The sequence below is a fragment of the Glycine max genome, chromosome 18 (genome assembly GCF_000004515.6).
Source record: "Glycine max cultivar Williams 82 chromosome 18, Glycine_max_v4.0, whole genome shotgun sequence".
NCBI classification, from domain to species: Eukaryota; Viridiplantae; Streptophyta; class Magnoliopsida; order Fabales; family Fabaceae; genus Glycine; species Glycine max.
In genome coordinates this window covers 13,544,443-13,562,138 of record NC_038254.2, presented here as the reverse complement: position 1 = coordinate 13,562,138, position 17,696 = coordinate 13,544,443, and the positions used below count along the sequence as shown (strand labels likewise).

General features: G+C 28.0%; 1 protein-coding gene across 1 annotated transcript; it reads left to right on the top strand.

Moving 5' to 3' along the window:
- The first annotated feature begins 12,268 nt into the window (after positions 1–12,268).
- LOC100791958 (putative Myb family transcription factor At1g14600) lies at positions 12,269–16,880 on the top strand. The gene is made up of 5 exons (XM_003553107.4): positions 12,269–12,518; positions 12,828–12,904; positions 14,320–14,432; positions 15,718–15,793; positions 16,540–16,880. The coding sequence occupies exons 1-5, from the start codon at positions 12,395–12,397 to the stop codon at positions 16,774–16,776; spliced, it is 627 nt and encodes a 208-aa protein (XP_003553155.2). The 5' UTR covers positions 12,269–12,394; the 3' UTR covers positions 16,777–16,880.
- The last annotated feature ends 816 nt before the right edge of the window (positions 16,881–17,696 follow it).

Sequence of the window (17,696 nt, the reverse complement as noted above, 5' to 3'; positions counted from 1 at the left end):
ATTATGGCAGAAGTAGGAGTAGTTATTGCACTCCTAGAGGATCCAACATCAATATGTGTCTGCCATTGATTATTTTGGTTTCTGGAGAAATAACATAAGATTTGAAATAACATTATGGATTTTTAAAATTTTAAAAGGCTCTAAATTTTTTTTAAAAAAACATTCAAAATTATTGGTAAAGATTCATAAATTTTATTCATCTAACACTTTAAATAAAATTCATCTTATATAAGGAACTCTAAACATGCTACATAAGAAATCAATTTTCCTTTACATGTTTACAAACACAATAAATTTATTCCCCTTCAATCATCAATCATATTAATTATATAATAATTATATAACATGATATTTGCGACTAACATGGATGTTTGAAATCATTCCCACAATAATGATCACGTCAAACAAAAAAATTCTCGACAATTGTTTCAAATTTCATTTGTATATTTATTTATTCATACATGAGTTAACTTCTCAGTGCCATTAAAATTATATATTATTCATATTCATATGTATTCACATTCATTTATATGTATAAGCATAAAATCAAAATATCATAAATTCAAAGAACTTATGAGATTTTTCATATCTCACATTCATTGACCATTGGTCGAAGAAGTAAAACAAAAATTATGAATGTCTATCACTTTCAACAAAAAGACAAGGGATTTTGTGAGATGAAAAAATAAAAACATGTTAATTGACAAAAAAAAGGAAGGAAGTCTCATAAAATCTCAACGGTTTGGCTAGAATTGTTCAATGGGTATTTTTTACTAAAAGAAGTATTGAATCATCAATCCTTCTGTATCTGTATAGGCTAGTTCTATCAGAGGCCAACCAATTTAGGTTATATAATTGTCTAGGATTAAGAGAGTCTATCCTAGAATTTGATCTAATATCAACATTGGATTCTATATCTACTATATTATGACCCACTAAAGAAAAAATGATTTTAGGACTCGATTTTATCATAAATGATAATAGATCAATTACTATTATAAAAGATTATCTATTAATTTCCACAAACTCACAAACGTCACCTATAATAGATGAACGCACATCAGAGTTACGAGCAAAGCGTGGTGATGCCCCCACTAATTTAAATAAAAATAATCAATGTCCTTGTGACACACCTGGTAGCTGTAAAATAAAAGAATAAAAAAATCATGGTAGTATAAACACTATAGAAACATGTGACACATCCCATGATTCTTACTACGAAAGTATTTTGGAAAGCATAAAAATGGAAACCGAGCTACAATATGAACTATCTGTAGCAGAATCTTATTACAAATCTGTCAAAATTAACAAGATTAGAACGTTTGATAATATACAACAAATTATAGACGAATTAAATAAAACTAGTATAATAGGAGAAGACCCTACAAAATATTGGGGAAAAGATCTTGTTATATGCAAATTAGAAATCATAAACCCAGATATGATAATTAAAACCAAAGATATTCAGTATGAGAATTTCAAACAAGAGGAATGTAAAAGCCACATAAAAACCCTCTTGGATCTAAAAGTTATAGCATCTAGTACTAGCCCTCATAGAAGCCATGCTTTCATTATTAATAAACATTCGGAGAAAAAAAGAGGGAAGACTAGAATGGTCTATAATTACAAAAGGCTTAATGATAACACTCATATAGATGAATACATTATTCCCTCTAAAGATGTGTTGATAAACAGGATACAGAAAGCCAAATGGCTTTCGAAATTTGATTTAAAATCAGGATTTCACCAAGTAAAAATGCATTCTGATTCAATAAAGTGGACTGCTTTTTCTTGTTCTGAAGGATTATTCGAATGGAAAGTAATGTCTTTCGGACTAAAAAATGCATCACAAATTTTTCAAAGGAAAACGGATAATATTTTTGGAAATTATAAAGAATTCACTTGTACGTATATAGATGACGTACTTGTCTTTTCAAAAACTAAAGAAGAACATTATTTACATCTTAAACAAGTTCTTCATTTATTTGAAAAATTTGGATTTTAATTATTTCAAAGTCAAAAATGGAAATTGGTAAAACCCATATTTCTTTTCTAGGAACAAAAATAGGAAATGGAAAAATAAGGCTACAACCTCATATCTCCCAAAAAATTCTTGGTTTCCTAGATAAAATGGAAGATATAAAAACCTTGAGAGCTTTTCTAGACCTGCTTAATTATGCAAGAAATTTTATCAAAGACCTAGGAAAATATAAAACTCCTCTTTACAACAAAACATCTTTGACTGGATAGAGAAAATTCAATACGGAGGATATAAAACTAGTTCTGAAGATAAAAGAAATGGTTAATAACTTGTCATATCTATCCTTACCATTGGATTCTGACTATCTAGTTATAGAATGTGATGGTTGTGAACAAGGATGGGGAGCCATTCTAAAGAAAAAGAACAACAAATATGAAAAAATTCATGATGAAGACATTTGTAGGTATGCTTCAGGAAAGTACCATACAAAACCACAGGTATACTCAACATCTACAGACTATAAAGTAAATGTTGTAATAAATGCTTTAGAAGGATTTAAACTCTTCTTAATTAATAAAAGCGAAATTGCTATAAGAACAAATTATGAAGCAATAGTGGCTTATGGTAGCCAACAAATAAATACTGACAAAAAACCCCAGGGATACAACAAAAAGAAGCCTTGTAAGGTTTCCTACCAAAACATAAAGTAGAAAATGAAGTTTGACAATCAAGAATTGTTTGTACTTACAAATGAGTTTCACTACCCTGGTAGAGAAGCTGTTAATGACAAATTCAATTGTCTCATTGATAATATTTGGAATATTCCAAAAAATACAAATAATAATGAGCAGTTTGTCTGTTTAGTAAAAAAAGGCATAATTTGTGTTCTATACAATTTCTGCATAACAGATAACCAAGGAGTTCCTCTCCTTACAAAAGCCTCTCCTTCTAGAAAAGGTTATACAACTTTTGTCCTATTATTAGGACCTCATAAAGGTGTTTATACCAATTTTAAAGACCTTTGCCTTGCAAAGGAGGGTATTCAAAGCCTAATCTATAAAGGTTTCTATTCAGAGGGAAGAAGCAGAAAAAGCCCTTGAACTAAATACCACAGACATCAATAAAATAAAAAGGGCTCTTGAACCAGAAAACCCGACTATAGTCATAAATGCTGGCCAAACCAAGACTAGCCAGAAAACCTATACAGACTCAGTCAGCCCAAATATCCTAGGACCAATAAATGACCTAAACTTAGATAATTTTAAGAAAATACAGAGTTTATTGTTTAAGGTACACAATAACCAAACCCAAATTTCGGGATTCTACATAGGTGTGCATGCTTATTTCAACCAAAAATTTGTATGCATCAATAAAACTCCATACTACCAAGACAAAACCAATTGTCCTTGCAAGATAAAATTCCTCTTTAGAAAAGCCAGACTAAACTTGGACCAGTTTAAGTCCTTTGGATATGAGGACCTAGCAATTTCCGTGAAAAGTCTATTGGACTATGGATGTTTGGAATCAATCCTGATTCCTCCATCTGATAGATTCGAGGGATTCAATCCCTCAATCAATGAGGCCATAAACCTGATCTAGGCAGAAATGATGGACTACATAGACATCAAAATAACAACTTGCCCAAACAACTTTACTACTCAGAATTACCCATGCCATGTTATGAAATTCTTACCAGAGGATCATAGAGACTATCCCTGTCTATTCAATGATGAATACGAAAGTTGGGATGTATAGGGTAATACACAGTATCAATATAGCCTCATGAGGACACAAATTCAGGGTTACCAATGGTTCTTCTTAGAATCAGATAAACGTGAGTTTGATCTAATAAAAAAAACTCATGACACAAAGCTTTTCCTGCCCTTATACAATGGGAAGTTTTCCATTCCTTTCCCGGTTGATCACAACAACACACTGGTTCAATTCTTCCAGAAAGAGAAACAAATAAGGAGATTTACAAAGCCAGCGGATGTGATGGACAACAAACCCCTCATTTCCCATCCATCGACCTCTCAATGGAAGACTCATTCGACATCTTCTGTTCTGGGAATATCCAAGACGAAGAAGATGTTACTATCACAAAATCAACCAAGAATTAAAGACAGAAACATCCTGCCTAAACACATTCAAAATCCAAGGCGGAAATCTTTATTGTTGCATAGACTATGACATTGAGCTTATCTACAAAACTTTATTTGTAAAAGACAGCCCTGTGACAAAGTAAATGAACAATAACTTTATTGTTCTTGACTGAAGGGATTTTTGTCTTATTCTATCAATTTTCTTTATATAAAGGGTCTTGGGATTCAGTTGTGGACACGCTGAAAAAACACTAGACCCAATAGTGAGAGAAACTGAAGGAAGAAAAGCTTGTAATAGTTGTCTGTGCAATAATACCAAGTTCTTTTCTGGATCCTCCCCCTCTTCCCCTTTTTTCCTCTGTTAAACTGTAAGTATGAGTCTCACTATGTCTAGCTAATCTTTTTGAAGGCACTCTCAAGGGGCCTTGGTTATCTTTATTTAGAAAATGCGAATATGATTTAGAACCCCGTTGTTGTAAAAAATGCTTTTTTCTTTTCTTTTCTCTTTCTGCTTATTTTTTGAAAACCTGGGATTGGTAAGCCTGCAAAGGTGTGCCCTTGATAGCTATTTTTGAAAAACTATGAAAGTCTTCTTTGTTTAGGCTGGTGCTTGGAGGAAAATAAGATCAACGCAAGACCCAAAGAAGTGTGGGCAGGTCGTGATCTTCAGTACTCGACTTAATATCCAGAAAACCGATAAGGATCTTGTATATTTGTTCTTCACAAAAAAAAGAGTCTAGGTTCATCATATTTTATATTTTTCTCAAATAAGATAACTTATAGTGTCCACTTGAAGAGTGTTCTCTATCCATCTAATTTGATCTTTTTCTTTCGCATACCGTTTACTCTTAAACTGTTATTAATTATCCTTAACTGTATATTTATCTGGGTGTTTTAATATAATATAAATCTAACTAGGAGGCTCTGCTACCTTTGTTGATTTATATTATATTATCTGTACTATTGTTTTTGTGTTTTCTTTATTTTTACTTTTACGGGTTCTCGGTACCTCTTTGGTATCAAAGCCTTTATATTAGCTCTGGATAGACATCGCGATATAATTAATAATAATAACTCTAATAACAAACTTTGTTGTTAGAGTTATTATTATTAATTATACAAAACACACAAAATTTGTTGTTTAACAAAATACAAACATTAAAAAATAAAATTAATGACATTTTGAATACTCTCAAAACTAAGAACCAACAAATTTGTTTATCTACAAGAAATAAACATTCATCATATTTATACAAAACACGTGATGATGTTCAAATTTTAGGTTGCAATTCTTGGATAGAGAATTACCTAACCCTAATCCCCCCCCCCCCCACACAATTATTTATCTAATAAAAAATGTTACGCGTGATTATTTCCTTCTTATTAATTTTATTTTTCGTTGAAGTGTCATTTCCTTATTAGTGGAACAAGAGACACACGAAGGGGATATAACTTGGTTTGAATCCACAATTGATATGCTACCTAATACTTCCCTAAAACTAACAAAGTGTATCATTTTAAGATAATTTTTAATTCTTAAAATATTATTTTTTAAGACGATTTTTTATGGAATCACATTTTTTACGATGATTAATAACTGATGTAGAATACATAAATTAATCGATGTAAAAAGTATTTTTCGTAGTAGTATTTGTTATACTATTGAGCAACCAGGGAAACAAGGAATGCTTACAAAGAAAACTTGATGTATATTTTGTACGCAACACACAAGACGGCTACTACAACAATTGCGGCCACAAATTACAGCACATTTCAAACACGTTTTTTTATGTCCTACATATATAATATGTACTATTGTTTCACTGATTTACGAGTCTTTCCTATCCTACTACGTACTTAATCGATATTCTTTCCATTTATTTGAAATAAGTGAATAGTTTCAATGTATATTTAGTCTATGATGGCTTTCTTATAACTTAACTATCATTTCTTAAGATTTCATAGCTTATATGAACTTATCCTAAATCATGTCTAAAACTAGTAAACAAACTAAAATCTTAGCTCGTAAAATTGCTTTCAATAATTATTGATTCACGAGAGTAATTTTATGAGTAAGTAGAAAAGTTGCTACATGCTATGTCGTGGTGGGGGGACCATTAATATATGGCATGTGGAAATAGAAGCAATAATAAAAAAAAAAAAAAGAAGACTTTTCAAAAGTTTGAAATTAAAATTCCATTTGTCTGACATAATAAGGAAAGTTGTAGTAGATGACACCTAACAGTGGTACATATATACACAACATTATCAACAATATCATCTAGCATAATTTTGAAGATTAATTAATTATCCTGTATCACTTTCACAATGGAAAAGATCGACCGAAACGGACAGTGTTCTTTGTTCGTTTGTTTCATTCTTTTGCTTGTTTAACTCATTACTCTTTGGAAAAGAATACCATAAAAAAAATACCCTAAACATTCCTACCCCAAAAGAAAAAGAATATTACTAGTACAACAAAGTTGTGTGATTGACGAAGCATACCTTAATTTGTTTGCATGCTCTTTTATGGGTTGGCTAGCATTAGGGTTTATATATACGTGCATGAAAGTGGGAACAACTTGTGATTAAGGGGGATATAGTCAAAGACTCAAAGTCATGCCATCAAAGGCTATCTGAGAGATGGTAACGAATGGTGGTCCGTGATTTTTCATGGACGAAGATGCATGGCAATGTGGCCCCATATATATATATATATATATATATATATATATATATATATATATATATAATGAATGGAGCATTGAAGAAATTCTAAGCATAAGGTTCCTTTGTCCATGGTGCTTGAATTTTGAGGGTAGTTTAGTGTTGAACACGGCAGCACAAAGATGGATGTATGGGTCCAAAAGTAGGCACCGTCTATTATTGACGTCAAATTGATTGGAATCAGAGAAAGGGAAGGCAAATTGCTCTCTTCTATTTATTCACAACCTTGACTAAAAGAAGTTATTTATTTATTTATTTCTTTGAGTGGTCAATGTCAGCCATTAAAATTGATTTCAAATCATTAAAAAGTTATTAAAAAGAAAATATTTATTATACAAAATATAAGAGTATGTAAAAAAAATTGATTTTTATATTTTTTATTAATTCTGTGCTGTTTGAAGTTAACTTAAAAGTTAATTAACAAAATCATTTTCCTCTTCTTTTCGAACCTGTAAGATATATATTTACGTCGTGTAGGTGTGAGTCTAATCACCATTTTTCAATATAGACGTACTTTTGCACTAATATTCAAGAAATACTTTAAGATAACACATTTGAATATCCTTATATTGTAAATGATATCTAGTCCACGGCAGGACATTTAACAAGGCAACTAAGGTCATGGTTAGAGCCTTCAAATTTATAAGGCCCTCTAAATTTTTTTAATAGTAATATTATTAATATAATTTATTTTTTTAAAAGTTCATAGTCCATTTTTTAGTTTTTGTAAATGAAAAGTCACTCAATAGTGACTCAATAAATTTTTTAGCAACGAAGCATATAATCCCTATTAATTACTTGTACAGTTCCAACATTAAAGCAATTTAATTTTCTTTTGACAAAAAAATGTCATTTTTGGATCAATCTCTTCCTTTTCTTTCTAATTTTTCTTATTCTCATTCTCTGTATCTTGAGTTCTCTACTATTACATTCAAGTAATTATTTGACTTTTTAACTTTTTTATATAATCATATTATAATTTGTGAATTGATACACCCCACACCAAGTGACCAACTTCAATACTCCATCTCCAACTTACAGGAAGAGAATACTCACCAATGTTCCTAGCATCTCAAATTCTCAACAAGTTTGGTCATTTCACTCATTTGATTTGCATTTTAATTTATAAAGCAATTGATTGAATTGAAATTAAATTGAATGAACATTTACAAATTATAATTGTTACATCTCATTTTTTTATTATTTATCATTGTAGGTGCAAGCAAAGTGATTGTCACTACGGTTTGGATTTTGGATACTTGTAGATGTGATGGTGCATAGTCATAGCTTAAAGAAATTTTCGTTCACGAATTTAATTTTTCACTTTCAAGGTTTTATTGTTTCATTATTATCTTCTTTTAATTTTAAAATAATTTTGCTTGTTATTTTTATTTTAGTCTATCAGTAAAATATGTCAAATAGACAGTATGTATTTGGTTTTGAAAAATTGAAGAAAAAAAGAGAAGAATTGAACTCAGACGTAAGCCATCAAGAAAAGGTTGATACTTTGAGGTGTGTTGATACTTTTAGTTGTCATGTCAAAATAGAAGAATACTTTTTTAGAGTTTTTACAAGTCAATGACACAATAGGAAAATGTTTTTGTTAGGAACTTACTCAAGTATTAAAAAAATATCACTTTGATATTAATGATGTAAGGGGCAAGAGTGTGATAAGGGTGTAATATGAAAAGTAAAAATCAAGGAGTACAAAAGAGATTGTTGGACATAGACCCTAGAGCATATTGTACTCTTTGTGGTTGTCATAATTTGAATTTAATTCTAGGTGATATGGTCAATTCATGTACAAGAGTTGTTTCTTTTTTTGGAGTTTTGCAATACATTTATTCTTTGTTTGCTTCTTCAATCAAACGGTGGACAATCTTACAAGAAAATGTATCTAAGTTTTCAGTTAAATCACTATTTCAAACTAGATGAGAATGTATAATTGAAAGTGTCAAAGCCATAAAGTTTGAAGCACAAAAAATAAGGGATACACTTGTTCAATTATCGTAAACTAGTGAAGATCCTAAGATAAAGAGTGAAGCCATATGTTTAACAATTTACGAGATGGAGAATTTTGAATTTTTATTTAAAATGAATATTTGGTATGATATACTTTTTGTTGTGAATTTTGTAAGTAAGATCATGCAATCTAAAGATATGCATATAGATGTTGCTATAGATCACTTAAGAGGCCTTATAACTTATTTAAAAAATTACAGGGAAAATGGTTTTGCATTTGCATTAGAATCCACCAAAGAAATGACTATTGAAATGGATATAGAGCCCAAGTTCAACGAAAAATGTAAGATTCATAGGAAAAAATATTTTGATGACATTGTTAGTGATGAATAGCTCATTCGGCTAAAGAATCTGTTCATGTTGATTATTTTTTGTATATATTAGATAAGTCTATTTCTTCTATTGAAAGTCGATTTGAACAATTTTTAGAATATAAAAACATGTTTGGATTTTTATTTGATTCAAATAAATTTAAAACTTTAAGTGAAGATGAATTGAAAAAATAATGCATCAATCTTGAAAAGATTTTGAATTTTGAGGACCATTTTGATATTGATGGTCTTGATTTGTTTTCAAAATTAAAGTTATTAAAAAAAAGTTTTAACAAATGAAATTAACATACCATTAAAAATATTGAACTATATAAAAAGTTTAGGTTCTTTTTCAAATACATACATTGCTTATAGCATACTATTAGCATTATCTATAACTATTGCAACCACCGAAAAAAGCTTTTTAAAATTAAAATTGATGAATTCATATTTGAGATCAATCATACTACAAGATAGATTGAATGAATTAACTATGTTATCTATTGAGAGTGAGATGTAAGAATTACTTGATTATAAAACTTTTATAAATAATTTTGCAGCTTAAAAAACCAGAAAAATAACATAAAAATTATTAGTCTATATTAACATTATAGCATAGACCCCTATTTTCTTTTTTAAAAAAAAGCCTTTGTCTTAATTTTGGCCTAATAACTCGAAATTCCTACATACGGCCTTGGTCTAGTCATAGAGTTAGTTTAACAATTAATAGCATATGTTTGAATTAATTTGTTTAAAAGAAATTTTTTTATCAATTTTTTTTTTGAGAATTTAAAAAATAATTCTCTTAAATAAGTCTACATATACTTTCTGGTTGGATTAATTTTAAGAAGAAATTTATAATTTTATAATTAAGTTCTAAAAAATAACAATTTTTTTTGTTTTTTATAGAAATTATTATATTAAAAAAATACTTTATCCTTATATAAACTTTTAGATATTTTTAAATTAAAAATTTGATTTTTTAGTAAGTTCTCTTTGTTGGTGGATCTTATACCGATGGGTCATGACTGACTACAAATACGCGTCTTTAAAGCCGCATGTGATATGTTCTAGGAATTTCCCTCGTGAGCTTTTATATGGAAATAATGTTGCACACGTATTTTCGGTAACCGAGTTTCTTCTAAACCTCAGCAATCAACATAATCAATCATTTATTAATACTATATGCAAAGTTGTTGGAAGCATCGATTAGAATATAATTGAAGTTTGGAAACGAATTAATTGACTGATTAAGCTTGACTAAACCATTCGTTAGATTTAAAAATCAGATTTTGGAGTGCAAAAGAAATTTTTAGTTATTTATTACTTCCTCGTCCCATTCGTTAGATTTAAAAATCAGATTTTAGAGTGCAAAAGAAATTTTTAGTTATTTATTACTTCCCCGTCCCATTATAATTACTAATTTCTTTAATTTATCTATTATTTTTTTATTAATATGTGTAAAATAACCTAAGATAATAATAATTTATTTTGAAACGAAAAAAATATCATAAACTCATTAATTATTGATAAGACTTGCAATGGTTTGGTGCTGCCTATTTAGGAAAATAACTTTTAGTATTAATTAAATTGAGAGTGCTTCTTATTCATAATCACATTTCATATACATTCAAATACTATTTTCTTTCTCTCTTATAAGTATTGATACCTAATTCACGTGTATTGAGAAAATTATTTATTAACATTAAATTTATGTGTAATTGTATTATTTTTTTAAATTATCCTTAAATAACTAATAAATGGAAAAAGAACAAGAGCATTGAAATTTTAATTTTTAAACTAAGTTCTTCAATTTTTCAATTCGAATGAGAGAAAAGAGTCTTACAAAAAAAAAATATTTTGATAAAAAATAATTAAAGATATTTTGGTAAAAAAAATTAAAGTAATAATGAATTTAAAAAATAGTCTTATAAAAAGTAAAATAAAAATTCATAATAATATTTTATAAGAAGGGTCAGAAGTAGTGTTAAATTTCAGTGACGAGGCTTTTCAAAATTACATATAAGTTAGTTTTCTATTAAATTTATTTTTAATAGATGTCATATTAATAGAAAAAAATGAAAAATACTAATTAGTTGTTTATATTATCAAGTATAAATAAATATTACTAATAAATTAAATATATACTAGCAATACATTATTTTAAACATATTTTCTATTACTTTCTTCATCTTCATTTATAAGAATAAAATCCATTAGTTTTTAATCAAATATAAGAAAACAGTGTAACTTAAATACCTCTTTAAAAAAAACAGTAATTTAATCTAATCCCCGACCTCTTCTTTTTTCCCAAATTAAATGGTATTGGTTCTCTATATGAAAGCAGTTATTCTACTTTTACAATATATATATATATATATATATATATATATATATATATATATATATATATATATATATATATATATATATATGTATATATATATATATATATATATATATATATATATATAAATTACTTTTTTGTCATCTTTTTGTCATATGTAACATTTTTTCTCTCTATATCTTTTTCTATTATATCATTAATCTTATTTTACATTTCTATATCACTGCTAATTTTAAAAAGCAGTTGTAAAAAATTAAAAATAGGAATGCGAATTGAATTTCTAATATAAAAAAGTTCTTAGTCACACACAAAAAAATTATACGAAGAAATTGAAATTTAATCTACCAATAGAGATTTCATTTATGTGATGGAATTTTTAGGTGTGATCTTTATGATTCATTCACTTACATTGACCACACGTATATATTGATGAAAAAAATTTAAAGACAAGAAATTAGAGCGACAATTTAAATTTCGAAGAATTCTTTTTTTATTTTCGAAGTTGTCAATGATCACCATCTTTATGAAAGTAAGACGGAATCCATTTCTTCTTATTATTTTTAATCTTATTAATATTTTTATACATTAAAATCTAAATCAAACGGAATGTTCAATATATATCCAACCGAAAAAGGAAATAAAGAATTTTTTTTTTATTTTTCCGCAAAAACAAAAGAAGACAAGATATATGTGTAAGAATATATAGAAAGTATATGTTTTAACAATAATATCCTTTTTTTTTTTCTGAAAAAGTGATTGACCTTGGACACATAGAAAACATTCTATGGTCGATGCTGCTGCTTTCATATTAGATGCAAAACTTAGCAAGTCTTATTTATACATATATTCTTTCATTGAACCTTCTCTTGCTGTTCATTGCTGCACGACGTGAAAGCGAAGAAAAATGAAGAATTCTAAGAAAACTGGAGTACGGAAGTACCACAAATCGGAAAATCCACGCTTGCGGTGGACACCTGAACTCCATGAATACTTTGTTGAAGTTGTGGAAGGTCTTGGTGGAAAAAACAGTGAGTTTTTTTTCCTTCATGTGCATGATCTAGGGTTAGCTATTTGATTTCTTCATGTCCATGTCTATTCCAAGAATTTCTTTTTCATTTTTTGTTGCCTTGATGCTTTGTTAATTAAGCTAGCTTTATCTCTATTTTGGATTTATTTTTCTTCTAATTATTCCTCTAGCATAAACAACTTGCACAAATGATGATTAAGTTATACTGATTAATTTGTTTTTTGCTCTCTTGTATGTGATATCAAATTATCAAGAAGGAAAGGAATTTATTTAGGCTTCTGCTAACAATTTTGCAAACTGAATTTTTCAGAGGCAACACCAAAGAGCATTCTGCAGATGATGCATGTGAAAGGACTGAGGATCTCTCACATTAAAAGCCATCTTCAGGTATATATATATATATATATTTATAGTTATCCCATGTGGAAAATTCAATTCTTATTTATAGATACTTATATTACCTCCTTTATTTTTTTTATCAAAGATACTTATATTACTTGTGCAGTAGCTTTATTTTTCTTTCTTTTACAAGTTAAATTAAACAATTAAACCTTTGTGGTTTTTGGTTTTAATTTAAAAGGGGGGGGGGGGGGGGGGGGGGGGGGGTTAGAAAACACGAAGATTTTGAAAATGGTATTTGTTTGTCCAAACATGAGATTTTTTTTGGCCTGTTCCTAGATTAATTCTTTCCTCCCCCACAAGGAAAACAAAATGCTAATCTCTTGTTTCTATTTCTTCAAAATCAATCAAAGCATGAGACATAATATACGGTCTAGGGTATATTTTGTCGTAGCAACAATAATTGCTGAAACAACAAAAAGAAAATATTGTAGTTTGTGGATAGCAAGATTTGTCACAATAGCTTAAGACAAACGTTCATGAAGAGCCTCATTTCTTTATGCTCTTACTTTAATTTTTTTTTTCCATTACTTATGTTGTAAGTTTATTTACTTGGTACCAAGCAGATAGCATATTGGCTAGCTATCCCATTATGTGAAAAAATTGAGAAATGATCAATAATAATAAAAATGAACAAAAAAACATTGCTTTGGTATTAAAAATGGATTTTGTGCACGCGCAACTTAATAAAAATAATAATAAATCTGGGTTAGGTACATGTGCATACTCTTCACGAAAAAGTGTATATATAAATTTTAATGACGTGAAACTCTTTTTCTCTCCAACTCTTCTTTTATCAAAATCTATGAAAATATGTTTGTGTTATTGTATAGCCAGCTTGCTTTTTGAGATGCCAAAAGCGCATATCTATGTAAGCTTTAAAGAAAGGGAATTGTAGTTCTTTAGCCTTTATTAGGCTTGAAAATCGGTTCTATACTACACTTATCTTCAGTTTCAATGTACTACCGTACTAAGCTTTAGCAATACTATTATATTAGCATTTATAACCTTGCGTTCTATATATATATATATATATATATATATATATATATATATATATATGACATTTTTAAATACTTTAACGAACATATAATAAAAATAATTTTTTTATTATCATGTTATGTTATTGTTATGGAATATTTATCAGTTTTTTTTAATGATTAATCTTTCGAAAAATTTAATTAATTATCTTTAGTGGATTTATCTTTTTCAAACTATATTTTTATATTTACAAAACTTGAATAAAAAATCTTACTTAAAGGACCGCTATTATAATTGGCCGGTGAGTTATATATATGTAATGGTCCGCATTACTTATCATTTCCTTCTATATATTAAATTTTTCAACAAAATAATTTATGGTTAAATATTTTCTTTATTCTGAGAGCAACTTTGGGTTTTAGATGTACAGGAGCATGAAGGGACATACGATTCTCGCATCAATGCAACAGGAGATGGAAGAAAATGTGCATGTTAACGACCATCACTCAATCTGCTCCAACTGTTCATCCCAAAGGTAACCCACCATATACTTCTAAACAATTACAAACGTATCAAAAATAAATCCTTGCTAAGTAGATCAAACTTTAAAATATGGAATTTCTTTTATAATATCATATACTATCTATTTCTCTTTTTCTTAACACAAACATATATAATTATAGTGTTCATCCAATATAATTAAACAAATATCTTTTTGTGAATACGAATATTTATTATATGGATTCAACTAGTAATTAGTTGATCGTTAAATTTATCCCTAGATATTTATATTTGTTAAAGCATTTAATTAGGTCTCATAACTCTATTGGTGGGATCGATTCACGGACATTATTGATTTTTATTTGATAATGCAATGGTCCTAACTCTATTGATTGAATGCTATTTGAGTTGTTTTATATAGAACCAAACGGACATTATTGATTTTTATTTGATAATGCAATGGTCCTAACTCTATTGATTGAATGCTATTTGAGTTGTTTTATATAGAACCAAAGTGACAAATATATAAGTCAGCATAACCGGTGACTTTATGATTTTTTTTAATTCGACTCTGTTTATTTCTTAACTTTTTACATTTAGAGAAGAGAAATTATATGTGACGACTCGGTATATTGGGGACCATAATCTTCGTATAATGTGTTAATTTAATAGGATTTTATTAGTCCCTAATGAGACCAATATTAATATATGCTCATTTAAATTCATATAATCTGATTTAGTTATTCAAAGAACTCACTTAATTTAATCACATAAAATAAAGCTCATTAATAATAAATAACTAATCTTATAATATTAATCAACATTAATTATTAGAATAAAAATTTCCAACAATATGACCAATATAATATATGACCATGCATTATCCCAAAAAGGATCTCCCCACATGTAATTTTTTACTGGTATGTAACTGAAAATAAAATCTGCATATGTAATCCCATACAGTGGCTATTGTCTCCATGCCATATTTCCCTAGATGAGTACCAAAATTCTATTTCAGTTATTTTTTTTTCAAGAAAAAAGAAAAAAAATTTCATTATTTTAACATATCAAACAGTGACACTATATTTAATATTACATATAATTATTTCTTGTTTTTAATATGTTTTGCATTCATTAATCGTAAAAATGTCACTTTTTTTCCTTGAAATTGGAGACAGCAAAAAGTGTTCTATAAGAGTTGTACATACAAAACATGTTTCTGAATTCGGTATTACTGCTTTATCAATAATTTTTTTTTAATTCATATCACTAATTGTGATCGTTAATTCGTTTACGTAATCTTTCATCATACTCTTCAGATCACAAGAAATTCACCCGTTAGAAAGTAAAGGACTTTCACAGACCAGTGAAACTGATAATTACGATCTAAATCAGGTACTATTTTAATTTACTATTTGATATACTACATGTCTATTTCATTACTCTAGAGATTCAAACTTTTCAAGTTTTAAAGCATTGAGCCATTTGTTTAGAAAACCTTCAGCATGTTTGGGTTGCAAACGTTGTTTCTAATTATTGTGTTTATATACCAAAAAACATCAAATTACTTTTATTATCATTTTTTCCCTCAAATCTTGAGGTGAAAGTAAATTTTAGTCCTGTAATAATATATAAAAGTAAGAATGAAGGAGTTATAAGGTTTGTTTGGTGGTGAAGGGAGAAAAGAAGGAGGAAGAAGTCATGAGTTTGAATTTTCCTTTAACAAAAGCTAATAATTAATAACTAATATTAGTTGACTAATATTAGTTGATAAAAAAAAGAATGAAAATAGTTTTCATCATTAGAAAAAAAAATTAGTTAAGGAAGTACAAAGCCAGTGTTCTTAGGTCTTGTTTGTATTATAACTTACAAGCAAGAGAGAAAAAAAAAAGAAATAGTAAAATACATTGATATTTAAATACATTGATATAATTTTGGTTCTTTAAGTAGTCCTCCAGAGTTTACACTTTTATTTCTTTAGTTTAATGATACAGCTTTCGTTTGTACGTACTTATAAGTTTAATGAAATCATTTAATATTATTATCAATCAAATGCACTTTAATTTATATTGAGTAGTTGATAAACTTCCACAACTCGTTCTTTATGATATTCAAATAATATTTATTATACTATTTTGCAGGAACCCGAGTCAAGTGCTTGTTTATTTAGTGATACGTCAAATGAAGAAAATAGTAGGACAATGAAATTTCTTGATCTCTCATTCTCTTTCGGCTCTCCACTAACTCCAACGATTGACGGTGATCAAGAGAGAATGCGTTTCTCTTCGCCAAATACAGCAGATAATATTCATGTCATCGATTCTAATTCTGTAGAATCTCATGGGAGCAATTATATAAATTTAGACCTAACAATATGAATATGTATCATTTCTGTAACCATGAACGCAATATTTATCGTAGGCTTAGGGTTTTGGCAAAGATTTATAAAAGCTAATGAATTATTGTATTATCTCTAATAGTTAAAATGGTTTAAGTAGACTTCTATCTATGTTGCTTAATATTGTTTTTATAGAGTTATCTTTTGTACGTGCGTGAGTTTTGGTTTTTCAGATCTAATGTTTATCCTGCATGAACTCAAATTGAAGTTTTCACTTGAGGTTTCACACAGCTCAACGACTTGAACGTACATAGATATGTTAGTTTATATATATATATATATCAGCAAACTAAACAGACCGGGTAAGAAAGGAATTGCCGCACCTGACCTATCACCTATCTTAACAATAATAGTAACTACGCCGAAATCGCTTATAGATAGCATTTTTTGTTCAATTAGATATCACTTTTTGAGCTGTGTGAAATTTAATCGGATGGTTTAACTTATCTTCTTATTCTCTTTAGATCTATCATTTTTAATATTTTTAGTTCTAACTTAAATTTGAATACCTATAAAATAAAAATATAAATTATTTATCATAAATCTAAAATATAATTTATATGTCTAAAATATTTATTTATTTCAGATTTTAATTATAATATAACTTATGTATTTAAAAATATTTATTTATTAAAATTATAAATTATATTTATATAAAATAAATATTTATTGTATTCAATATGTTGTATTAAATATGCATAAACTAAAATACTATCATGTATAAAAAAAACTAAAATACTATGCTGTGTAAAAACCACTAAAACATTAATTTGATTTAATGGTAATAATAAAATAGTTTTGTATGATTTGAATGAGACTTTGAAATGTACATTTGAAAGTCAGACTTTCAAACATACACGCTAAATTTTTTAAGGTTTACAATTGAATTTGGTTTTAATG